The sequence below is a fragment of the Canis lupus genome, chromosome 17, assembly GCF_003254725.2.
Source record: "Canis lupus dingo isolate Sandy chromosome 17, ASM325472v2, whole genome shotgun sequence".
In the NCBI taxonomy this organism is placed as follows: Eukaryota; Metazoa; Chordata; class Mammalia; order Carnivora; family Canidae; genus Canis; species Canis lupus.
Genome location: NC_064259.1, coordinates 6,549,049 through 6,575,160, shown reverse-complemented (window position 1 = coordinate 6,575,160; position 26,112 = coordinate 6,549,049). Strand labels below are relative to the sequence as shown.

At 41.5% G+C, this 26,112-nt stretch overlaps 1 protein-coding gene across 6 annotated transcripts in view; it reads right to left on the bottom strand.

The window, feature by feature from the left end:
* Positions 1-1,226: 1,226 nt before the first annotated feature.
* The window catches only part of CPSF3 (cleavage and polyadenylation specific factor 3), a 39,298-nt gene continuing 14,412 nt past the window's right edge, over positions 1,227-26,112 (bottom strand). For 3 of the 6 annotated variants that reach the window (XM_025454695.3, XM_049095811.1, XM_049095813.1), the window contains 11 exons: positions 23,287-23,462; positions 22,110-22,268; positions 20,906-21,052; positions 17,981-18,133; positions 16,267-16,375; positions 15,003-15,101; positions 13,376-13,470; positions 11,302-11,389; positions 5,395-5,464; positions 4,554-4,650; positions 2,373-2,562 (listed from right to left, as the gene is read on the bottom strand). In XM_025454695.3, the coding sequence (XP_025310480.1) occupies positions 2,461-2,562; positions 4,554-4,650; positions 5,395-5,464; positions 11,302-11,389; positions 13,376-13,470; positions 15,003-15,101; positions 16,267-16,375; positions 17,981-18,133; positions 20,906-21,052; positions 22,110-22,268; positions 23,287-23,462 (1,295 nt within the window). In that variant the 3' untranslated portion in view covers positions 2,373-2,460. Of the gene's footprint in view, positions 2,328-2,372; positions 2,563-4,553; positions 4,651-5,394; positions 5,465-11,301; positions 11,390-13,375; positions 13,471-15,002; positions 15,102-16,266; positions 16,376-17,980; positions 18,134-20,905; positions 21,053-22,109; positions 22,269-23,286; positions 23,463-26,112 lie in introns of those variants that run through there. The other 3 variants (XM_049095809.1, XM_049095810.1, XM_049095812.1) reach the window with 3 other exon arrangements.

Here is a 26,112-nt window from a genome sequence, read left to right as displayed (position 1 = left end):
GGGAGTCGGCCCGGCGGGGTCGCGCGGCAGCTCCCCGGACCCGAAGGGAGCGCACCCCCCACGCGGGGTCAGATGCTCCGCAAAGGGCAAGAGCGTGAAGAGCGGTGGGGGGTAGGTGCTTCCGAGGGACTCGTTCATCACACAGCCCTCCTTAAAGGGACTCCGCCATCGGTTTCGACCTCAGAGAAAACCTTAGGACGTTTGCTAAAGACGGGAAGGCAATGGCTTCTCGGCCTTTGGCTAAGATCAAGTGAAGACAGGAAGGCAGACTCTTCAAGGACGATGGGGTTTTGCAGTAGCGGAGAGAAATGAGCCGAGGCGGGGATCCAGAGCCAAGGAGCAGCGTGAGGGTATTAGGATGTACAACTGCTACAAGGTAGAGTGATTAGTTGCTCAACCATCTCCACAGGCTTCTTGCTGAAGGCAGGCAGGGTTGGGAGGCTGAGGAACTGAAGCGGATCCCCAGCAGGATTCCAGAGGGGCCAGGACAGAGCCAAGGTGGGGGCCCACTAGAAGACACAGGAGCTCCAGGACTCAGGAGCTTGACTCAAGTTTGGCCAGAGCCGGGGTCACCTCAGCCACGCAGTGGAGTTGGATGGCTGTGATAGAAAATGAGCCAGAAGGATGTTTTGAGACAAGTGAACTGAAGGAGAAAACCAGAAGAGCAGGGGGGGAACAGCACAGAACAGCAAAGCCGACATACCTCGCTGTGGCTGGGATGGACGGTGTCAGGTGGGAGACCGGCTGGAGCCGGAGAGGCAGGGAGGGCGATGCAGAGCATAACCAAGTCCTCGGGCCAGTTCCCTGGCTTCACCTAGAATCACCTGGGGGAGCTTTAAAACTGTGCTGATGAAGGACCCTCACTCCAGACCAACTCATTTTACTTCTGATGGTGAGATGGGGGCGTCCGTGTGTCTTACTGCTCCCCACGTGATTCCAGCGTGCAGCCCAAGCCCCTGGCTTCGGTCAGGTGTCTGGACTTGACCCTAATTATAAGGAAGCCCTGCAGGGCTTTCAGCAGGGAAGGCCTGAGAACAGGTGTGTGCATCTCAGGACTGGACCACAGGGAGACAGGGAGGCTGTGGCAGGACCCAGAGGGGACCGGTGTCAGGGACTCAGAGCCCCAGTGCAGAGAAGACAGGGACAGACAGACTCAAGAGCAACTGAGAATCCTTGACTCAGACTGGTTACCTTGGAGAAAAGACAACTCCCTTTTACTCTATATATTGCTTTTTTTTTAAAAGATTTTATTTATTCATTCATTCATGAGAGACACAGAGAGAGAGGCAGAAACACAGTCAGAGGGAAAAGCAGGCTCCATGCAGGAAGCCCGATTTGGGACTCGATCCTGGGACCTCAGGATCACGCCCTGGGCTAAAGGCAGGTGCCAAACCGCTGAGCCACCCAGGGATCCCCTATACATTGCTTTCTAAGATAATCTATGATAACAAACTTTTACGTGACACAAAAGGTGACCCTTAGAGCTTTGGTTTGAGTCAGAGACAAAGTGGTGTATCTTACAGAAATATTTCATTTCAAGTAAAAGTTCAGATCTGTGCACTCGGGTCTCTCACTAGGAGGCAGGGAAGGAGTGCTCGGTGGCTCTAAGTCACCAAGAGGTGAGGCGAGAAGAGCACGAACAGGGCTGGTGGAGTTTAGGGGCTGTGGTTGGTGGACACTTTAGCTTGCCGGCCAGTGTGAGCCACTCTCGAGTTGGGCTGTGAAGGGGAGAGCGAGCTTCTGCACGTGCCTGGCCCTCCCACCCCCCGCAGAGGCGTCAGGCAGACCCCCAACACCACCCTGCTCACCTGGACTGCACCCCAAACTCCTGTGTCCAGTTAAACTGGCAGGTCTGAACCACACGTGCTTCAGGAAACTGGCCTAATGACCACACACAGCAATGCAACCACTCACAGCTGAATACCCTTGAACTTAGCTGTAAAAAATTAGTCTGAATCTCTGAACTGAATGTGCAGATATTAAGAAAATATCACCGAATCCCGAAAGTCGTAATTTTACAAATGCACAAATTACGGAATCTGCCAAGAGGATCAGGAGGGAAGGAAGAGAAAAGGCGCGTTAGGTGATCATCTCTATTAATTCACATTCAGAATATGGGTAAGAAAATACAAACCATCATGCATTTTCTTCCCTTAGAAAGGACACCGCAACATTCTGGTTCAGTTGCTAGGAGCCGATCTTTAAGGTTTCCAGGGCAGCTGTGCACGTGCCTGGAAGCAGAATCAATGCATTCTGAAATAACAGGCCTTTTATTTAGGAGTTCAGGAATCCTGGGCAAATTAGTTGGTAATTTAGGAGTACTTAAGCTGTTGGAATAAAGGCCATTTAACATCATGAGTAAATAGGCTACGCCAGAGAAACTAACGTATTTTATTTTAAGTAACAGAAGCAGAGTCGAGCATTAAAAAAAGCTTTAACACGTACAGAGACCTCGAGGTGTCAGTGGACCGGTGTGAGGGCCTCGTACAGTCTCTGCGCGGCGAGCTCCACCATCTCTCGGAGGGACTCATCGTCCTCGCTTCCTTCTTCGCACTCTACAGTCTGAAAGTGAAAGCAGACAGGCCTTTCACCCGAAGTGTCTAGAGTGTTCTATGGAGGATAAAGTCAGAATCATCATTTCCGGGAGGGGAGAGAGCCTGGCCTCTCCAGAGCAGAGCTGCTGCCCTGCAGGCTGCAGGCCCAGAGGCCCGGGGCGCAGAGACTCGACAGCACGATCACCGGGTTTAATTAGAGGTTAATTTTGGAAAAATGGAATACATGGAAAATCTAGTGAACTATATTTACTCCAAAGCCCATATATTGACCCAGTAAGTGACAACTTGAATTCAGTCTTTGTAACACAAGTTACTTAGCAAGCGACAGGTGTGCTCATCTACTCAACATTTGGTATTACATTTGCTTTAGATTAATAATCTAGTTATTTCTCAGTGACAAACACTAGGTTTAAAATTTTTTTTATCATACTGTAAATATTGCTCATATTAAAACTTAGTAAAGAAAAAATGGCACCCTCAAGTCTATATAACCTAATGATGTCCAGATCACCATCTCCTGGATGGGTACATGGACAGCACTCCATGTCTCCGTGTACACCATACACATAGTCTATTTATTCAGTGACTTTATTTACTGTCTCCTACTCTTGTATATTTCAGTCTCTTGCAGTTTTGTTTATATGATAATTAATATTAAGATAGAAATCCTTGTATATATATTTTTGCTTGAATTATCATTAACTTGTCTAATTATTTTCTTTGATTAAATCCAGCAAGTGGAACTGTGGATAAAGGTATTTACTTTTCTGAGCCCTTCTAGGCATTTCACCAAACTATCCTGCGGAAAGAATGTGCCACCTCATTTACAATCTCCTCCCCACCCCAAATCGCCCCTGAAAATAAATGGTTTTCCTGTTTTCCCTGGTGTGGGGTCACAGCACTCTTGTTCATCTGTGCCCACATGAAAAGCAAACAGGGATATATGGAACTTTCGATCTGTATTTCCTCTAATTATTAGTGGATTGGATCTGAACGGTTTTTATTTTAAGATTTTATTTATTTATTCATGAGAGACACAGAGAGAGAGAGAGAGAGACAGAGACACAGGCAGAGGGAGAAGCAGGCTCCATGCAGGAAGCCCAACGTGGGACTCGATCCAGGGACTCCAGGATCACACCCTGGGCTGAAGGCGGCACTAAACCGCTGAACCACCCGGGCTGTCCTGAACAGTTGTTTCATGTGCTTGCTGCCTATCCATATTTCTTCTCTAGTTAATCGCTTGGCTATGTTCTTAGCTTTTGTTTCTAGTGGGGTAAGATAATCTAGTGTCTTCTCAGAGCATCTATATAGTCAAAGATGTAAAAGAAATTTAAAACTTATGTTATTCATTTGGGAGAACTGTTCTAATCTTCAAAAACAAGCCTGCAAGATATACTTATTCATTTATGCTCTAGAAATAGTTATGTAGGATCTCTATTGTGAGACCAGAGCAGGGCCCCCGATCTCAAATCCCATTTGAGAAATTCTGGAAAAACCACTTGGATCCTGCTGGTAAAACAGGAGAGCAGCTTCTCTGAACAAATCTAGAGTCAACCGGATGCCAAACAAGAGAAATGCTGGGGTAGACTCCGGCCTCTCATGGAGAAGGAAAATCATGGAAAATACACGGGAAACGTGTGGTGTGCAGCAAGGCGGAACAATACTTAGGACAGAACAGGGAAAAAAGCAAGAACACAGGGCACCTGGCCAGCTCAGTCAGAAGAGCATCCAACTCTTGATCTTGGGGTCGTGAGTTTGAGCCCCACAGTGGGTATAGAGATTACTAAAAAAAAAAAAAAAAAAAAAAAAAAGCTTAAAAAAAAAGATACAGCAGGAATGTGTAAGTTTATAGATAATAACATAAAAAGCCCGGAAAAAGCACATCTGGAAGGAGAAGCCAAAATGGGCAAGTGAGATGTTGGTGTGAGACCAGAGATTACTTTTGTTTCCACTTTTTTTCCCAAATGTCCTGAGATGTGGGAAGGTGCAGCTACTTACCCGGGTCTCCAAGTTTATATTAGCAGTTTTCCCGTCCACTGTGACGCTGAGAACAGAACCATCTTTTACGCTTACACAGTCTTCTCCAAATATGTCCCTTAAGATAAATGAAGATGCCATATTAGTGAAAAATGCATTTAAGAGTAAGTCAAGTACATTCTGATATATTTGGGGAAAAAATAATATTGAAGATTGCCCCTAGTTCCAAAGTAGAATACTTCTATCTATATACGTCTATCGGTTCCATGATCCTGGGGTCCTGGGATTGAGGCCTGCATCAAGCTCCCTGCTCAGTGGGGAGTCTGCTTCTCCCCCTCCTTGTCCTACTCATGCTCTCTCTCTCACTTTCTCTCCCAAATAAGTAAGTCTTAAAAAAAAAAAAAAAGAATTCTTGAGAAAAGGGGAAAAATCTAGTATCTGGTTTAGAAAAATACTGAGTTTTAAAGGTAATTCATAGTTTATAGACTTACTATCTGAGAAGAGTCCAGAAAACATTCTTAACACAGAATTCGCATTTAAGGAGAATATATATCATAGTTCTTAAAGGCACAGTAACACCAAGTGAAGAGTTTAGTACTCGTCCTTAATAACGATGTAAGAATCTTTGTCAACTGTGCCAGAAATGGCAAACCAAGAAGGTCACAGGTATTTGGAACTGGCTAGAGTGTTTAGCTGGAAGGATGCGGTTCAAACAACCTTACAGATACAAACACAGACATCCAGTCGTGAAGTGACCTGTCTGAGCCTCACGACCATCAGTGAGCCAGAACTAAATCCCGGCCTCCTCCTCCCTGCCTTGCCTCGCCACCCCTTGTGGGGCAATAATAAGGACAATACTTACTGGAGCATGATCTCCAGCCTCTTGCTATAGACGTGCATTTCTAATTTTTTAGAAACCTTCTGTACTGCACCTGGGGGAAAAAAAGCAACATAGTTCCATTTCCAAATTCTTATTTAGAATTATTCCTGAGTCAATAATCAGAATACAGCTGCTGATAAGGTAAGATGATCACCTATGGAATCCTTCAAGTGATAAACCATTTACCTGCTGAAGCAAACCGATATTTTCGTCACTTTTGTTCTTGTTAAATACAGAACACAGAGTGACATTTAAGATTACTTTAAATTTTATTTGTAAAATTTATTTGTAATGTTTCTCAAACTTTTCTGCATTTTATTTATGAGTGGAAGTGAACCTAGAACTCCAGGAGTTCTAGGGGCATGTCCAGGCTCAGAGATCTCTGGAGTTTTTGTTTTACCTAAAACGTTATATAACTTTTGCATTCTACTATTTAATTTTCTTTTTCTTGGATAATATATAGCTTAAATGGTAGCTATCCACTATGATGCAAATGATTATTTTGTTTGGAAAAAAAAATTTCAAAATCAGGTTTTTAAAAAAATTTTTAGTTTAAGTAGGTTCCATACCCATTGTAGGGCATCAACTCATGACTTTAGCGATCAAGAGTCACATGTTCTACCAACTGAGCCAGCCAGGATCCCCCCAAAATAAGTCTTAAAGAATATCTGAGGGGCACCTGGGGAGCTCAGTCAGTTAAATGTCTGCCTTTAGCTCAGGTCATGATCCTGGGGTCCTGGGATTGAGGGAGCTTAACTGACTGAGCCTCCCCAGGTGCCCCTAGCCAAGTAACTTTCAATTTAAAAATAGAAGCAGTTAATAAAAACGGAAAAATAAGTAGAAGCAGTCACTTAACAAGAATTTGAGAGATACTATGTGCAAGGCACTGTGCTAGATGTGGAAATTATAAAACTAAATTCAAATCTTTTTAATTTAATTCTACTATATATAATGCACATAGGATGATTTTAATAAAATTACTATTTAAAATCATTTGCCTGTCATATTACTTAGCTCCCCCTTCCCCAAACAAAGTGATCTAATGGTTCAGGAAGATGACCTGGAGTTTCAAATGTGCCCCCAGATCACTAAGTATCTCCCAGCCCGTCACCAGCAGCAGAACAGCGAGGAACTATCTGGCAGTTCCTCAGAAAGTGAAACCTTCAGTTAGCCTATGACCCAGTAACTCTACTCCTAGGTGTAGACCCAAGAGAAGTGGAAACATATGTCTACACAAAAACTTGTACATGAATGTTGAGAGCAACATTATCTATAGTAGCCAAATGGTAGAAACAACCCAAATGACTATCAGCTGATGAATACAGAGACAAAATGCTGTACATATACACAATGGAACATTATTTTGCCATGAAAAGGAAGAAGTACTGATTTTTGCTACAACATGGATGAAACTTGAAGCACTGTGCTCAGGGAAAGAAGCCAGTCACAAAAAAACCATGTATTATTATTCCATTTATATGTAATGTCCAGGAGAGGCAAGTCCATAGACACAGAGAGTAGGAAAAGAAAGTAGATTAGTGGTTGTCTTGACTGGGGGCTTATCACTAAAGAATATGATTTTTTTTGGTGGGGTGATATAAATGTTTTCAAGCTGACTGTGGTGAATCTGCTTTGTGCAAAAGAACCAAATTGTCGTTTCTCTTAAATTATTCTATAGGTTAGACTATAGTTACTTTGATTGTTTTCAATTCATGAAGCTTTTTCCTTCTTTTCAAAAAAATACAGACCTCGTTGGCATATAGCACTATATTACAGATTTAATATCTGTACACATAGCAAAATGATCATAAGAAATGTAGTTAAGCATCTATCACAACAGTCACAGAAGTATTTTTCCTTGTGATGAAGTAGTTTCATGAGTTTTTTTAAAAGTTTATTTATTTATTTATTTATGATAGACAGAGAGAGAGAGAGAGAGAACGAGGCAGAGACACAGGCAGAGGAATAAGCAGGCTCCATGCCGGGAGTCCGACGTGGGACCCGATCCCGGGACTCCAGGTTCATGCCCTGGGCCAAAGGCAGGCACCAAACCACTGAGCCACCCAGGGATCCCCAGTTTCATGAGTTTTTAACTGAATATACAACGAACCAGATGTCAGCCAAGAAACCTATATAATAAAACTTTATACTTTAATTATAATCATTAGTCCTATTAAGTCCTATTAAATAGTCCTATTAAATAGTCCTATTAAATAAGCATTTACCAGATGTGTAAAATCTCATAAAATACATTAAAAAAATCTAAGCTACGAAGCTATTATAAGAAACTTTCCAAAATGTGAGTGCACATGTATGCATATTTGCCTATTTATCATAATATTTATGAGAAACTCCTCCGATACATGAGACTATATGTGTACAATGTGAGATCAATTATACATGTGTATACCTGCCCCTAATAGGTGTGTGTGTCAAAACAGGACACAGACATACTGAAAACCAGTGCAGTTTAAAACAGAGGAATGTTAATGGAATAGAAGAACATAAAGGAATACATTTTGAAAATGCTTAAGCTTTGCTGTGTGTCCTCGGTGAGAACAGGAGACACAGAAACTGAAATTGGGGTAAAACACACACAGATACAAACCCAAGTTGTGTTTCTAAATCTGGACCCAAGGGCCAGCAGGCTAAGAAATGAAAAGGGAGTGAAACACTAGTAAAGAGGAATCAGACTGTTCACAGAAGGTGCCTCTAGAAGAGACCTGGCAACCTTCTGTGGATGGCCACACTGTATTTCAGGCTTTGTGAGCCACGTGGTCTCCACAGTAACCACCCAACTCTACTATGGGAGCTCGGAGGGCAGCATTAGACAATATGTGAACGAATGGGCATTGCTGTGTTTCAATAAAACTTTACAAATACAGGTGGGGGGCGGGACTTGGCCTGTGGGCCCCGGTTGTTAACTCTGCTAGAAAATGTTACAATACCAAGTTTGGATAGGAGAAAGTCAATTTCTTAAGCAGTAAGTATACAGAATGAATGTCCTCCACTTCCCCACATGCAACAAAAGAGGGAGCGTGTTGGTCCTCATAATATTTTTCACCTCCCGCAGGAGCAAGTACTGCTTATTAGAAACCCTGTCACTTAGCCCCATGGGTGACAGCTCTCCAAGCTAATGTATCACAGACACTCCTCAGTCTTGTCTCTTGAAAATTCATCTTGTCTGTTTTCTCTCACCATCTGTATCTAACCCAGCAGGAAATACTGCTGGCTTTGTCTTCAAAGTGTCTCCAGAACCTGAGCACTTTCTGCCACCTTCACCACCTCTGCCTGAGGTCCTCCCCCCACCACCTGCAGGGCCACTGAGTTCCTGAAACACCTGCTTTCTTACTTGCCCCGCCAGTCCCCTCTTAACGAGCACCAGAGCAATCCTTGGAAACCTTACAATGTAACCCACTTCAGACTACAAGTCCGAAGTCCTTAAAATGGCCCCTTAAACCCTATACATCTGCCCCCGCTCCCTCCAAACCCTCTGAAGCTGCCCCGGTGCTCACTAGAGTACCAGTTCCCAGAGGGTAACAATCTGCTGCGGTCGCTGCTCTGCCCTAAGCACCTAGAATAATGCCTGCCCGACAGAAGGTGCTTGATAAATATCTGTCAAATGAATGTGAGCTATGCCGGCCACTCATTACTCCAGAAGAACAGAACAGCCTTTTCTTAATACAACACAAAGCAGGGAAGAAGAGGGAGTACAGGGCAGCCAGCTAATTCGGCACAATTAACTCATGGAAGAACCCTATTCTGACCTGTCCGCTATGAATCCCTGCTCCAGTGCCCAGAGGCTAACCTTAGGAAACAATGTTTACACATTATTATTGTTATTAAAAATGGAGCACTCTTAACAGTCATTTTTAAGTCAACTCCCACAGATCAGAGTGAGGGTACACTTTCACTATGGACCAGAGAATACTGAGAGAGAGAGACGCAGCATCAAGTCAGACCAACCTATGAGAGCTCACACGTTCTCTCCTGTATGACACAGACGTGAAAGTTGGGGGATTATCTTTTTGTTTTTCAGCCGATCACATAGTGGCTTCACCCCAACTGTAGGTGGCATCTTGCCAACACAGTTGACAGTCTCAGGCCCAACACGCCCCATAACCCCTGCCCCATCACACTGTGTGGAGCGGGGCTCAGGAGAGCTAGGACATGACATACCCTGGAAGACCCCCCAGCATCCTCATTGGCCTAGAAACACACCATTCTCGCACAGAAGTTTCCTTTTCCAGAAAAGCACATAAGTATCTGACAAAAATACTGATTTCAGGTGATTGTATCGCAAAACAGACTGCATTCTACAAAAAGACTGTTATACATTATACAACAGGAAGGAGCCCTGGAGGTTAAAGCAATTAAATTCCGGGGTATGTGGTGTGAACTGAACGAGCCTAAAGAGGGCTCTGATCCTGAATGGTGGGCCCGCTCACGGCCCTGCATCTGAGCCTTTCACTCTTGCTGTCTGCATTCCGCTCCGTCCCTCGCATCCCTGCCCCTCACTGCTGCACCCCAGGTCCCCCTCCCACATACCCCCACCTTGCACTTTGTCCTTTGTATCTCTATCACCTAAGATAAGAAAAATGTAAAATAGTAAGATAAGAAAAAACTGACCGCCTTTAAGGCTGTTCTGCTGCGAGTGAGGTTCCGTGCTCGGGGGCAAAGTCTGTGACGTTGAATGAGCACCAGGGGCAAACCCAAGGTCCTCGGTGCCCCTGTGGCTGGTAGAGGCGCACAGGTCCTGCTCCTGTGTTGCATGCACACAGGGGCATCCGCTCCCCACCAGTTACTTAATCCAACTAAGACAAGTCAAGTCCTCAGTGGTGTCTAAAATTTTTACCATTTTTCACTATTACTCAAAACAAATACAAATGCTTACCAGTACCTCAGATGAATAATTCAGATTTGTCCAGGTATTTATTCATTATATAGATGCGGTCAGTTATGAGAAGATGGATTATTAAGTATCCAGCTAAATATTTTTTCCTCTTGGGTCTTCCAGGGTATGTCATTCAGTAGGTATTCAGACTACCTACTTATTTTTTTTAAATTTCAAGACAGAGAACCATTGTCAGAGAACAAGACCTGGTACCATGAGAAGGGTAAAGGCTGGGAGGCTTCCCCAAATTCTTCAAGGGTGGGGCACCTGGGTGGCCCAGTGGTTGAGCATCTGCCTTTGGGCATGACCTGGGGTCCTGGGATCAAATCCTGCCTTGGGTCCCCTGCTGCTTCCTCTCCTTCTCCCTCTGCCTACATTTTTGCCTTTCTCTGTGTCTTTCATGAATAAATGAATAAAATCTTTAAAAAAAAAAAAAAGTAATTCTTTAAGGTGACTCCCTCCCCTGGTAGCAAAAAGGGTTACCTTACATGCCAGTGAGGCATTATACTGAATTATGTCTAACATAGACTACAAGAAATCCCACAAAGGTATCTTCAACTATTGTCTTCTTTGATTGAAAATGGCTATTTGGAAAAGAAAAAAGTGACTACAAAAATTGCCCTATGGAGAGATTCCATTCTGCTCAACAGGTTTTACTAAACACCAATAGGGCAGCATATTTTCTTATTAGACATGCTGGATTGATTCAGCAAATATTTTGGAATTTCTGATTAAATTGTTTTTGAGAAGACTGTTACTAAGGAATTTTATCTTAGTGTTCATGGCAACCAGATTTTTGGCAAGAGCACAAATAAAGATCTAGGACAAAAAGTAAAATATTAGTAACATGCATTGTTATGCACATGCTGTATCTTAAAGGCTACAGGAATGGAACAAGCAGATTTCAAGTTCTAGGATTCTGTTTTCTGCTTTTTAGTTCACAGACTATGGGAAAAGTGAAAGAATTATCTGATAAAAATGAAATCATTCCATACCTTTCCTGATTTTCGGGTTGGACTGAACTTCCAGTATCACGGTTGTTACTGTATCTGCGTACATATCGTTGGAAGGGTTTGCTAACCACTGTGAAGCAAAAGGCAGAATTAGGAAGCTGTGAATACAGCCAACTGCAAAAGCTGTGAACCCGACCATTCACGGACTGTACCTATGGGACTTCTGTGTCTAGCATTTTCATTGACATTAACTATTTCCTGAAATTACTAATGCTGGACTTCAGTACTGTGTTTCAGAAGCACACAGCATGGGAAGAGGGTAATATTTTTTTTTTTTTAATATTTTATTTATTTATGACAGATACAGAGAGAGAGGGGCAGAGACACAGGCAGAGGGAGAAGCAGGCTCCATGCACCGGGAGCCCGATGTGGGATTCGATCCCGGGTCTCCAGGATCACGCCCTGGGCCAAAGGCAGGCACCAAACCGCTGCGCCACCCAGGGATCCCGAGGGTAATATTTTTAAACATTTACTTTAATTACCCACACAAAGCCTAGGACCAGTTGCTCCTGCACATGCCCAGTGCTCTGAGATAGTTTTCCTTGTCTGCCAGGTTAGGATGAGACCAGGTGAATTCTTTCAGGAACGAGTGCCTTCCCTAATGTGTAAGGGGCACCTGGGTGGCTCAGTCGGTTGAGTGTCCAACTCTTGATTTCAGTTCAGATTGTGGTCTTGGGGTCATGAGATTGCCCCAAGCATGGGCTCTGAGCTCAGTGGGGAGTCTGCTTAAGATCTTTCCCTCTGGGGCAGCACCGGTGGCGCAGCGGTTTAGCGCCGCCTACAGCCCGGGGCATGATCCTGGAGACCCTGGATCGAGTCCCATGTCAGGCTCTCTGCATGGAGCCTGCTTCTCCCTCTGCCTGTGTCTCTGCCTCTCTCTCTCTCTCTCCATTTCTATGAATAAATAAATAAAATCTTAAAAAAAAAAAAAACTTTCCCTCTGACCCCACCCCGCTTGCACACACACACACTTTCTCTCTCTAGAAGAAATGGCTAAAATCTTAAAAAAAAAAAAAAAAGTGTAAGAACAGACCAGCAGATGATCTGGATGGAGAATTTATATGATTCTACCCTGAGGCAGAAAAATGGATGAGGTACCTCCCTGGATCACTTAGTTCCAGGATTCACTTTTGAAGTCCTTCTTTGGGGATGCCTGGGTGGCTTAGTGGTTGAACGTCTGTCTGCCTTTGGTTCAGGGTGTGATCCCAGGGTCCTGGGATCGAGTCCCACATTGGGATCCCCGCAGGGGATCTCCCTCTCCCACATAGGGATCCCCGCAGGGGAGCTGCTTCTCCCTCTGCCTGTGTCTCTGCCATTCTCTCTCTCTCATGAATAAATAAAAAAACTAAAAAAAGGGCCTTCTTTGAACTTAACAGAGGCCAAGCTATCAAAATCAACCATCAAATTAATTTAGTGTCTGGGTTCCAGATTCTACCAGTAGGAATTTAAAATTCTAATAGTAGGAACCAATTCAATGGTTTCTAGCCTTTGTGTATTTGGGTCATTTTTAATATTGCTGATTCGAATTTTCAAAATTCCACTTTCTTTAAGAGTGCTATGTGACAAGTCTGTTTGTTTCAATGTAACAGAATTTCATTTTTAGCTTGAGCATGTTGGATATTTTGATATAACTGAAGACATCCAGGGCTATCACAAAATCAGTTGAGCCTTTCTCATTTGAGACATATATTCACTACACATATTAAATATTAAGACTTAATTCGTTATTAGTTTCATTTTTCTTTTTAACTAGGCTCCACGCCCAGCATGGGGCTTGAGCTCACAACCCTGAAATCAAAACCCGAGCTGAGGTCAAGAGTTGGGATGCCTAACCGATTAAGCCACCCAGGTGTCCTTAATATTAGTTTCTATGTTACTGGAACTACATAGAAAATACTCAGCTATGTCATATTTAAAGCTGATTTGGGAAAGATAAATATGCACGTATATACATATTTTTTTCCTGATTGAGAAGAAACAAGTTTTCTCTACAATTATACGTGAAGTCTTAAAAACATTTTTCCCCTCCTTGTTAAGGTAAATGATCCTATCTTACTTCTAATACCACCATTCCTGGCTCCTGTATGACAGTAATATTTTTGAATACTTTCAGAGCAGGTTTTTCTTGAATTTCTAACTCTTCCACATCACCTGAAAAAAAGAATATTAAGACATATAATTTTTTGATAATCTTCCATAAGCATCATTATTCCTTGTTTATATAGAGACAGCTGAAATAAATGTGATACACAATGAAAAAAATTAATTTGCTCATTTATATAGTTAGATTTCAAATAAAGTTTTCTGTGAATTGCTTAGAGCAACTGAAAGATCTCAATGTCAATATGTATTAAAAAAAATTCATATAATGAGGCATGATTTACCTTGGACATTCAACATTAACCACAAACTCTGGTGACTGTCAAACATCTGTGTTTGTATAAGAGATTTAGCCACCAGCATCTTAAAATTTAACATGAGACCAGTCAACTACTGCCACCTAGTCCATTCTGCCTTCATCTACACAGGCTTTATCATTCTACAGGAAAATTCTTTTTTTTTTTTTTTTTTTAAAGATTTTATTTATTTATTCATGATAGTCACAGAGAGAGAGAGAGGCACAGACATAGGCAGAGGGAGAAGCAGGCTCCATGCAGGGAGCCCGATGTGGGATTCGATCCAGGGTCTCCAGGATCATGCCCTAGGCCAAAGGCAGGCACCAAACCGCTGCGCCACCCAGGGATCCCTCTACAGGAAAATTCTGTTGTCTAAGAGGAGACCTTCCTGGTCTCCCAGCAACCTCTTAATTAAATATTAATTCAGACATATTTTTTTAACTTTCTGTGTGATGACCTATAATTCTATTATGAGGGTCTGAAGTAAAAAAAGGATTTTCTTTCTATTGGTTTATTCATGGTTGTATTTTGCTATTTGAATTATCAAGAGCATATTAATAAAAAGTGTAATTTGTAATTCAAAGTGTTCCTGCTTATTAGAGGGAATCCACACCTTTTAACTCAGGCATTGTCTCTCATTCTGTTCATAAATAGAAATCTCTAACTCAAAATGGTCTAATATGAAAACAGAATAGGTGGGACACCTGGGTGGCTCAATGGTTGAACATCTGCCTTTGGCTCAGGGCGTGATCCCAGGTCTGGGGATCGAGTGCTACATTTGGCTCCCTGCGAGAAGCCTGCTTCTCCCTCTGTCTCTCTCTCTTTGTGTCTCTCATGATAAATAAATAAAATCATAAAAAAAAAAAAAAAGAAGAAAGAAAACAGAATACTGTTTTACTGGCCTTTACCAGCGGTCATGTGTTCTTATAAGACCTGCTGTATAGACTGGTACCGATGGAACAAGAAAACTTATTTTCTGAATAAGAGATAGATAAAAATTTAGCAATAGTATACTAAACCAGATTTTAAACACAAGGAGCAAAGACTACTGATATTTCTAGAGCTTTCAGTGGATCAGGGATAAGAAGTATAATTCAATTAAAAAATTTTATGAGTACATTTTCAAAAATTCACCTAAAGCTGGTAACATGTCCCAGTGAAGTGCAAATAAAATTTGTGCAAATCCTGAGACAATTACCCAAATTAAATAACGTCCTGTCTCAGACATATACTAATTCTTACTCAAAAGCGGAAAATAATTAAATGAATTTTTATAAATATACACACCTGTCAATTTCTGTAGCTGATAATAGAGCAGATTAAAAGGGCCAGTATAGGGAATGGCTTGGGTCTGTTTTACAGTGCTCATGGCCAAGTCAGTATAATCTGAAGAGGAAATTAGGAAATTAGAATAAATACATTTTCAGTGACAATACTCGTCACAACAAAATACGATCTGCAAACACATATGGGGGTAGAGAGAAGTGAAAGTGAAGTAGACCAGAACGTGTTTTCAGAAAGCTTGTGAGGCACTCTTTCATTAGTTCTCACCCCACATTTCCCCCCTTAACTCCCTACCCCCACCCCTACTCCCAGACTAGTTAGCTTAGGCTTCAGCCCTAAGCCAGCAGCCTCACTGCCCTGACAACATCGGGTCCCCGAAGGTCTCCAAGCCAGTAAGCCAGCTGTCCTCTGTTTTCCTCTGGGCATGGCTGCTCCTGATGGCCCTTCACCACCCAACATAAGTGCTACCTGGTCTGCAAAACCTTTCCTGACTCTTCTAGATCTTCTCCCCTTATATACTTATGCACTTCTCTGGATCATTCATCAGTGCTGTGACTAGCTCTTGACAAGAGTGCTTCTCTCATTAGCTTTCCAGGGGCTGGGGCTGTGCTTTGCAGAGTATCTTTAGTCCTCCTGGCCCAGAGTAAGACTGCGCTCACCACTGAACAGAGGAGCAAGTTATGTTCACTGCATGATGGGCTGAAAGCGGACAGCGGGTCCAGATCACAGACGGCTATCTGAGCATTACTATTTCTTGTTCTTTCACACGACACTCATACTCGATTAGTGCTATATGCATAAAATTGAGCGCTGTTATTTAAGAAAATACCATATTTACCGCAAAAGTAATGGTGGCCCAGCATTTACACAGGCACACAACATAAAGGCCCCACAAACAAGGAGACTCTAGGTCCTAAAGATCAAAATGTGTGTATGGGGAGGCCAAGGTTACTATAGAAAATAAAAGCACCAGAACTCCAGTGTGATAAGTGGAAACAGGCTTGTATAGGGTCAGCAGGAGTGGTCAACCGTCTCAGAGGTGATCTCATGTTCCCAATTAAGAAAAAGTTATTTCAAAAAGAATGCAAACATTTAAATAGTTCAAGAAAGATTCCCCCTCCCCATAAAGCTATGTGATATAAACTCATTAATTTATATTTTATTACTTGGCTATTCCTTAAAATTTGGCCATCAGCAAGAGAAGCATTCATAGATTTTCTTTCAATGTTAAAATCAATTTATATTTGACAATTAATAGTATACTTACTGGAGAGGTCACAAGGAGAAAGTATGTGATAATTAAAGTTTCTTTTAACAAGTATTCCCGAGACCCGCTGGCCTTGTTCTGGTTTTTTGTCTGCTAAAAAGCCCATGACCTATTACGAAAAAAAAAGAAGACAGAATCCTAGAAAATGCAATTATTCAGATACTCAGTCATAATGATGACCATCAGGCATTTGAAATCAAAAGTTGGGTGCTTAACTGACTATGCCACCCAGGCACCCCTGTAGTTAAAACATTTTTAAGTGCTGCATACTGTATTTCTTGAGGGTTTATAATGCACAAGGGCCTAATAAAAACTCTGAAAAGTCCTACTGTGAAGAAATCAGCTTAACCTTGTTCAACTCTACTTCTCCTAAATTGTCTTACTGTAAAACTGTCTCCCTCCCCAAAGCTCAACCAGCAGTTTGGGAAATTCAGTTCTTAGATTCCTAACTGAATACATTTTCTATAGGTATAAGATCGCGTCCAGTAAACTGGCCACTGAAAAGTTTTGTGAACAGGGGTTAATTCAGGAGTAAATACAACCATCTGTCTGTCCTTCGGCAACAAAAGCCTTACATCCTAACTTTTGCTTTTTTTCCTCTCAAACTTAATTGCAAGGAAGGATATTCATCAATTAGCCTTCTCATTTCTGGCTCATTATATAAAAGAATTGCTGTAAAGTTGCTCATTAATATATGTCTGATATTAAAACTTCAGATAATCATTAAAAAGTTTCCCTTAGAAGTATCTTGAAAAAACTCCTAACAGGAGGCACAAATGCCTTACCATATCCCTCTAAAATCTCAGGAAGATTTTTAACTATTTATTTATTTAAAAAGATTTTATTTATTTATTCATGAGAGACAGAGAGAGAGAGACAGAGACATAGGGAGAGGGAGAGCCCGATGAGGGACTCGATCCCAGGACTGCGAGATCATACTCTAAGCCAAAGGTAGATGCTCAATCTCTGAGCCACCCAGGCGGCCCAACTATTTTATTTTTAAATTCTGAAAATACTATATTTCAATATCAAAAACAGACAATTTTTTATAAGTTCCACCATACCACATTTGTTTGTTTATTTATTTATTTTTTATACCACATATACATTTAAAAACATGAGCTTATCTTTAGATTCTTTAGGAGAAGGACCAGTGGACAGAATACTATATTAGATGTAGTAATAAAACAGTAATGAATATTTGTTTATTTTCAGAAACAGGGAGGAAAAGAAGTGGTGATGTGGATGACAAAACTATCAAATTCAACTGCACTACGGTCTAATGTACTTGAAAACAATGAATTAGTAGGACCAGAAGAAGACCTAAAAAAGCAAACGAGTATAATTAATATACTAAGCAAACAGAAAATCATCATTAAGGACATTATCTTGCTTTGATTAAAAGAAGTCTGTATTTTTAAGACATATACATTCCCTTTAGAAAAGGCCTGCATAAAAAAAAAAAAGAAAGAAAAAAAGGCCTGCATAAGATTAGAAACCACACTGGGACGCCTGGGTGGCTCAGTGGTTCAGCATGTGCCTTTGGCTCAGGGTGTGATCCTGGGTCCTGGGATTGAGTCCCGCATTGGGCTCCCTGCGAGGGGCTTGCCTCTCCCTGTGTCTCTGCCTTGCTCTATGTCTGTCATGAATAAATAAATAAAATCTTAAAAAAAAAAAAAAAAAAAAAAAAAAGAAAGAAACTATAACTTTTTACCTTGGCTAGCTTTTCTCCTCTGAAATTCAAGGTCACAGCTTCTGTATTCCGAGGATTATGAACCTCTATGTGAACTTCATCGTTATCCTCATATTCTCGAATCAGGGCTGCTTTCAATCTGGCCATTTCATTCTGTTCTCCATGGACTAAAATCTACATAGAATGAATTGGAAGAGAGCACAGAGAAACATCCTGAGTTTGGGTTAATGACGGTTCCTATCTGACTTAAATATATGACACCGACATATACTTGGAAGTCATTAACTTAAATACTGTGAAGGGCCTCCAATCAGGCTTGTACAGGTATTCTCATTGTTTGCCTTTAAAAATCCTGAAGTGGAACTATTTTAAGAGAGAGTAAAGACTTCCACCTCAGGTTTTGCCACTAATGAGTTATGCAGCTTTATGGAAGCTGGCTTTTTTCTAGACTCCTATGCTCAACTGCCAAGGGCTGCACCACATGACTTCTTTAGCTTCTACCAGCTTTAGATGCATGATTCTTGTATGAAACTAGTGCTATTCTTAAATGCAGAAAATACCCAATTTTCTTTAGATTTCTTAATACAAGACTTTCAAAAGAAGCTTTTTATGGGGGAAAAAATAGACTGGTGATATTTTCTTCCATTTATTATAGTAATACCAAATAAAATATTTCAGAACCAAATGAAATTCCATCTGAGAGATATTTATAGTTGTATTTGAAACCAGGTTCTTCCTATTTACTTTTGTAATCTATACCTTACAAGACCGAGTATTCGTAAACCTGCACACTACTGGTTGATGATTTCTTGCCTGGGCTTACAGAAGCCTACCCAGCATCACTACTAGGCAGAGATGTATGGCTTAGTAAAGAGCCCCGGCTTTGATGCCTGGCTGCTTAAACACTAGCTATGGCAACTTGGGCAAGTTACCTAACATCTCAGTTTTTGCATCTACAAACAGTTGTTGGTTGTAAGGAGTAAGCAAGTTGGTATCACGTGTAAACTATGAGTACGGGGTACCTGGCTGGCTCAGTCGGTAGGGCAGGTGACTCTTGAGTTCGGGGTTGTAAGTTTGAGCCCCATGTCAGGCATAGAGGTTACTTAAAACATGAGAACAGTACCTGGCACATGGTAAATAATAAATGCTAGCTGTTATTTATTATTACCACCAACACTATGGTTATTCTATCACGTAGATACACTTTTGCTGACCTGGTTATTGAAGGAAGGTAAGCATCGAGTTCAATCCAGGAATTTAAACTGTCGGCACAGAGAGCCTGAAGAGCAATGAAATGGGGCTGAGGAAGAGGTGGTGAAAGCCGAGAGGAAAAGGCAATACATCTCCTCCCTGGCTCTAACATGCGGGAGCGTTTCCATGAAACACACACACACACACACACACACACACACACACACACACACACGGGAACCCCTGGCAGGAGCTGCACTGTAACAAGATTCAACACCTCACGATGCTAAAAATTTTTCTCCACCCAAGATTCTGCCGATTAAGGGCTTCTGGCAAATCCCTGCAAGGACTCCCATGCCAGAAAGAACTCAGAATAACAGAAGATCACATGAAAGGGCTCTCGGCATCATCCATCATTAGGGAATGGACGATGGAAACCACAGTAGACATAGAAACCACTGCATGCTTACGGGGAACGGCTAGAATTACAGGAAGGCAAATAGCACGTGCTGGCAAGAACATGGAGAAATTGGAACATCTGTGTACCACTGGGGGGTCACCACAGCAAGTCATCACAGCAAGTTGGGTGATTCCTCCAGAAATGAACAGAATTACCCTGTCACTCAGGGTGAGAACAGGCATTCAAACAGGTGCTCAGAGGCCAGTGTTCACCACTGCACGCATACACCACATGCATGAATATGGTCTATACGGTGTTTACCCGCAAAGGGGAAGGGAGTTCTGATACATGCTATGGTATAGAGGAACCCTGAATGTAGAAGGTAACATGCTATTGGATATTTTGCTTAATAGGTACAGTTTCTGCTTGGTGCGATAAAAAAAATCTGGGAATAGGTGGTGTGATGGTGCACAACACTGTGGATGTGATTCATGCCACAGAATTCTATGCTTCTTCCATAGAACTTATATATGGCAACTTATATATTATATATATTTTCCCACAATGAAAAAACCAGCAAAAGGCTATTTCCTCTAAACATCCTTTTTAATACATTCAGAAAGGGCACTCCATCTGCTTCCCCCCCCTACACCCTTGTTCCCTGAGTGTTCTGTTGATTAAAAATACCTATTTTTTTTTCTAGCTTTCTTCTCTTATCCCCTCTCCAACCTCACCAAAATGTAACTTATTTTTGTTATTACATAAAACTTAAAAAATATAAACAAAACACATCAGTAAGGAGCTATGTGATTTCAGATCTATTTGGATCTTTGATTTTTACTATTATGTGATTTGTCTTTCTCTTCTTTCCCTATTATTGAGCATTTACTCTATGCCAGGCACCATATTACATGCTTTAGATATATGTTCTCTCATCCCTTTCTCACAGCTGCCTTATGAGGCATTATTATCCCTTTTTACAAATAGGGCAGGGAGAAGTTAAGTAACTTGCCCAGGGTTACCCAGCAAGTGAGGGATGGAACTGGGATTCAAAACAGTCACCAGCAAAGCCTGTGGTCTTAAGTTATTGGGGAGGCAGCAAAAAATGACAGAAAGAGCCCTGAGTTGGGGTTGGGGGAGCTGATGAGGGACCCCAGGTAAGTGGAGACAAGCAGAGCGCACACCTTCCTAACTCAGCAGGGAGCTGCAAAGGTCAGGTCCAGGTGCAGGCAGAGGCCCCCGGGGAAGAGCTACCCTAATGACAGGCAGCGTTTGATTTGAAAACCAAATCGGCTACAGTCTCTTGGGTATGTTTTCTTCCCCTTTAATGTCATAAATCAAATTCATAGACTAACCACATGAGGCGGTTTCAAAGCACGAATAAATTCACTGGTTTGCTGGTAATCTGTGTGAGCAGAGAAAGAAATGTAATCAACAGACATTTTCAGTGGTAGCTTCTGTCCAGACATGGTAGTGATCTCTTCTGGCTCAGACATGATATGCTGTTAAACAGAAACAAAAATAAAAGAAACAAAACAAATAAACTACCCAATTAGAAGAGAAAAGGCACATTTTCTATTTGTTACTGCAGCCAAAAACTTTTACGTTAAATTCGGGACTGTTAGCACACAAAGCGTTTTAACAATGGACTCAGTAAATATCAAATACTTAAGTTCTTGGTCAAGCAAATATTTTATCAGGAAGGTAAGCAGGTTAGCTAAAATTCAATGTATTTGGAACATAGGAAGTGGCAACTGTAACTTATGACCAGAAAGGCAAACTTGTATTCCCAGCTATTCTCCTGTTCTAGAAAGTCGCTTTCAGACAGATGTGCTTCTATTCTGGAAATCTATTATTTTATTTATTTATTTATTTATTTATTTATTTATTTATTTATTATATTTATTTTATTTATTTATTTATTTATTTATTTATTTATTTATTTATGATAGTCACAGAGAGAGAGAGAGAGGCAGAGACACAGGCAGAGGGAGAAGCAGGCTCCATGCACCGGGAGCCTGACGTGGGATTCGATCCCGGGTCTCCAGGATCGCGCCCTGGGCCAAAGGCAGGCGCCAAACCGCTGCGCCACCCAGGGATCCCTGGAAATCTATTTTAAATCACAGCCAAGGTTGCCTGTGTGACTTAGAGAATACACTAAAGTAGTAAAAAAAATGGGGAATCATAACGTATTTAAAAAAATAAGACAAGTTCTAGAAAGAAGAGATAAGAGGATGTGATGATTAGATGCTCAGAAACTGCTTCTGGAGCTCAGCACCTATTTCCTGCAATTTGTAGGAAATGTCCTCAAGAGTTAACATCAACCGTTTTGTATCAACAAGAAGATAGGCAATCAACCCAGACACGTGTGACTTTTCAAGAGAACACATATTTGCAAACTTCTTCTGTGAATGAGGGTTGTCTGTGTTTTTGTATTGGTCTCAAACGGGTTCCTTTCCATAGTTTTTACTGCGACCAGATGGGTGATCCTTAGGCTTCACTGAGCCACCTTGGCAATTCTGATTAGGAATAACATGGTGGTCTAAGACCATGGCTGACCTTGGCAAGTGTCCCTTCCACACAGTACCCTGCTATAATGACGCCGTTCCTCTTATCTGTGCACCAGCTTTCAAAGAGCTCTCTGGATAAGCCACTCTGCATCATGCCCGGGGAGGCCATCACGACGCTGGGACCAATGTCATCAAAATGATCCATGCTCTAAGAGAGAAAAAGGAATGGTAGAGGAATGCTAAGTACCAGGGTTTGGCAAGGCATTCCTTGTTTTTAAAGAATAACAAAAAGCTAGGTGAAAAGATTAATCACACTACTGAAAGGGCCTCAAGACTAGTGATAAACATTTTAAGTCTGATATCTAAGTTCCTAAACAATTTAGGCTAGGAATGAAAGGAGAACAAAGTGATAGAAGGCAATTAGCTCACGCTGACCTTTTAAACCTTCTACCAGAATTAATGGACTATTAGGACCATTTTTATTGCTAGGCAGGCAGGAAAAAGTAAGAGTCAAATGGCTTCCTATCTGTCCAAGATAGAACTCTAAAAGAATTCTCCTGCTCACAATAGCCTTGCATACTTCATGAATATTTTAAGCTACTTAAAAATCTAACCAAAAAAGTTTAACATTGTTTCTAGGGAAAATCTGGCTCTAATTCTTAAGCAACTAATTTAGAAAATAATAATAAACAAAGCCCATTTATAACTGGAAGAGGACTTATAGCTTGAATTATTTGGAGGCATTATTTATTAAGATTAAAGCATTAGTTTTAATAAAACAATACTTCTGTTAAAACTATTTTTTAACAAAAGGAAATCAGACTGTATTGAATGTTCTACAAAAGTAAACATATGAAAATTTTCATACGTGGAATTTGCAAGGCAAATCAGAAAGATGATTAGGTCTGAGCAAGAATAGAAAAACTTAATATGTGATGTAAGATTTTTTTTCATCAGGACTTCCTGTTCCTATGGCAGAGAGACCCAACTAAATCAGCAAGCGTAAATACTGAGAATGTATGGAGAGTTGGAACAAGTGGTGAAATCTGTTTCAGCAGAAAAGTATGCCAGTTACCAGATTTTTGTTTTCAGGCAGAAAAATGGTGCCTGCTAGAGAAACAGTGAGACCTCAGCAAGAAGGACTGGCCCCAAATCAATGGCAGGCAGCTAAGAGCACTATGGACTCTGTGTTTACGGGTCCGTCAGCTTCCTTCCTCGGCACTCACCTTGAGGTTACTAATGTGCTTGAAAACAAAGGGATTATTGATGTTGATCTGTTTGCGGATTTTGTCATTCATGGCATTTACATATGTCTGGTACACCGCCATGCACTTCTTGGCCAAAGACGATGCGTAGTATATGGGGATATCATGGAGTTCTGGGTGGTTCTGCCAATACTCATCTAGAGAGATTTTATAAGAAACAAATTTCGTTTTGTGATGTGGGGTAAATAGTTCAAATAATAAATGATACATGTAACTGATTTTAAGAAATTCAGACAACCAAGAAATAAAGCATGTGACTATGTATATATAAAACAGTACGTATACACACAGCCACATATATACATATTTCTCTATCTCACAATTTCTATAAATTACTAATTTAAGTGTTAATAGCAAAGATAAAAGGTTTGGAACCCCCTGGAGTGTGAGAAGTACAATTTGTAATTACAAGCACAGAACAATTGATTCAACCTGTCAGCCACGGCTGCAGTAGTCATTACACGGTTAAGGGTAAGCCACATTTAATGACACTGCTGTGCACGGCGACAGGAAGCCAGGGGTGAGGGTGCTGGGCTTGGACCTTGGTTGCCTTCCTTGAGGCCATCTCCTCTCTCAGATCCCTTTTGGTGCTTTCTATAGTAGGCCATGTCTTCATGGCTCTGCACCTGGTTTCTCACAGGGCTGGGCCCCACCTGCAGATACCCATGTAACAATAAGCGGACCCTCCTTCCTGGGACTCATTCCTTGTGGATCTCGCCTCCTGCCCCCAGGAGGGGTCCTGTTCCATCCTTGCTTCCCAATTTTCCTGGACAGTCTGGGAACACCAATACTTTTCAGTACAATCCGTCTTGCTTTAGTCAATGAGCCTGCCGTAGGCTGCCTGTAGCGGAGGCTCTAGCTTCTGCTCCCTAGTTTCCCTAGAGGCCCTGCAGCTCTGTGGCAGGGATGGCCAGCGGCACCAGAGGGGCTGACGGCACCAGAGGGGCTGACATTCCCCAGGCGTGCTGAGTAGGACTCACATAGGGTGTCTGCAACCACAGGGAGAGAGCACAATCTGCATCTTACAGAAGGAATAGAGGTTCAGAAATACCAAACCCCTTGCCCAAGATGCAAGGTCACACATCAGAATGTGGGCAGCTAGGCTTTGATGCCAACAGATGGCCCAAGGCTCTGGGATGCAGCCTCTGGTTGGAAAGGGTGCTTCTTCATGTAACACACGTTGGTCAGGGATCTCTGGGTGGCTCAGCGGTTTGGTGCCTGCCTTCAGCCCAGGGCCTGATCCTGGAGTCCTGGGATCAAGTCCCGCGTCAGGCTCCCTCCATGGAGCCTGCTTCTCCCTCTGCCTGTGTCTCTGCCTCTCTCTCTCTCATGAATAAATAAATAAAATCTTTATTAAAACAAAACAAAAAAAACACGTTGGTCCTTCTTTTGCTCTGGCTCCAGTGCAAGGCGGAGGCTATAGCGGAGCAGCAGGAGAGACATTCAGGCTCCTAGGTGCCTGGCCCTGGCTAGGCTAACATTTTTCCCCCCCAAATTGAAGTATAATTGACATACGATATCCTATTAGTTTCACATGTACATCATAGTGATTCAATATTTTTAAACACAACAAAATGATCCCCATGGTAAGTCTAGCCACCATCAGTCACCAAAGTTATTACATTATCACATACTATTCCCTATGCTGTATATCAATTACATTTCCATAACTTCTTTATCTTATAACTGGACGTTTGTACCTCTTAATCCCCCTCGCCTATTTCGCTCGATCCCTAAGCCCTCTCACCTCTGGTAACAAATAATTTGTTTTCTGTATCTATGAGTCTGTTTCTATTTGGTTTTGTTTGTTCATTTGTTTTGTTTTTAGATTCCACATGTAAATGAAATCACACAGTCTTTGTCTTTCTCTCTGACTTCTTTCACTGCATAATACCCTCTAGGTCCATACATGTTGCAAATAGCAAGATTTCATTCGTTTTTACGGTGAAGTAATATTCTCCACTGTCTATATACACTATACTTTCTTTATCCATTCATTCATTATTGAACACTTAGGTCATTTCCAGGTCTTAGCTTTTGTAAACAATGCAACAAGAGGGGTGCGTGTATATTTTTAAATTGGTATTTTAATTTTTTTTGGATAAAAACCCAGAAGTAGGATTTCTGGATTGTATAGTATTTCTATTTTTTACTTTTTGAGGAGCCCCCATACTGTTTTCCTCAGTGGCTGCACCAATTTACATCCCCACCAACAGTACACAATGGTTCCCTTTTCTCCACATCCTCATCAACATTTATCTTTTTTTTTTTTTTTTTGTCTTTTTGGTAATAGCCAATCTGGCAGGTGTGAGGTGGTATCTTACTATGGTTCTGATTTGCATTTCCCTTGATGATAAGTAATATAAGCATCTTTTTCATGTGCCTGTTGGCCATCTGGACGTCCTCTGTGAAAAAATGTTTCTTTCAGTCCTCTGATCATTTTAAAAATCCAGTTGTTTTTTTATTTTAAGTTGTGTAAGTTCTTTATATATTTTGGCTATTAACCCTTTATCACATGTATGATTTGCAAATATCTTCTCCCATTCAGTAGATTGCCTTTTTGTTTTGCTTAATATATTTTAAAGAGTTCAAGAAAATTAGCCTGGTTCTAACTTAAACTCTCCTATTTTTTATGTGTATTTTTATGGATGAATTTAAATATTAAAGAAAAGTTGAATAACTTGCCCCAAGGTCAGTCACGTGCCTAGAAAATAGACAAAATTTGAAACCATTTAAATGTCTATCCTTTTTCTATTATACTACATCATAAAGGAGAATTTAGGGGGA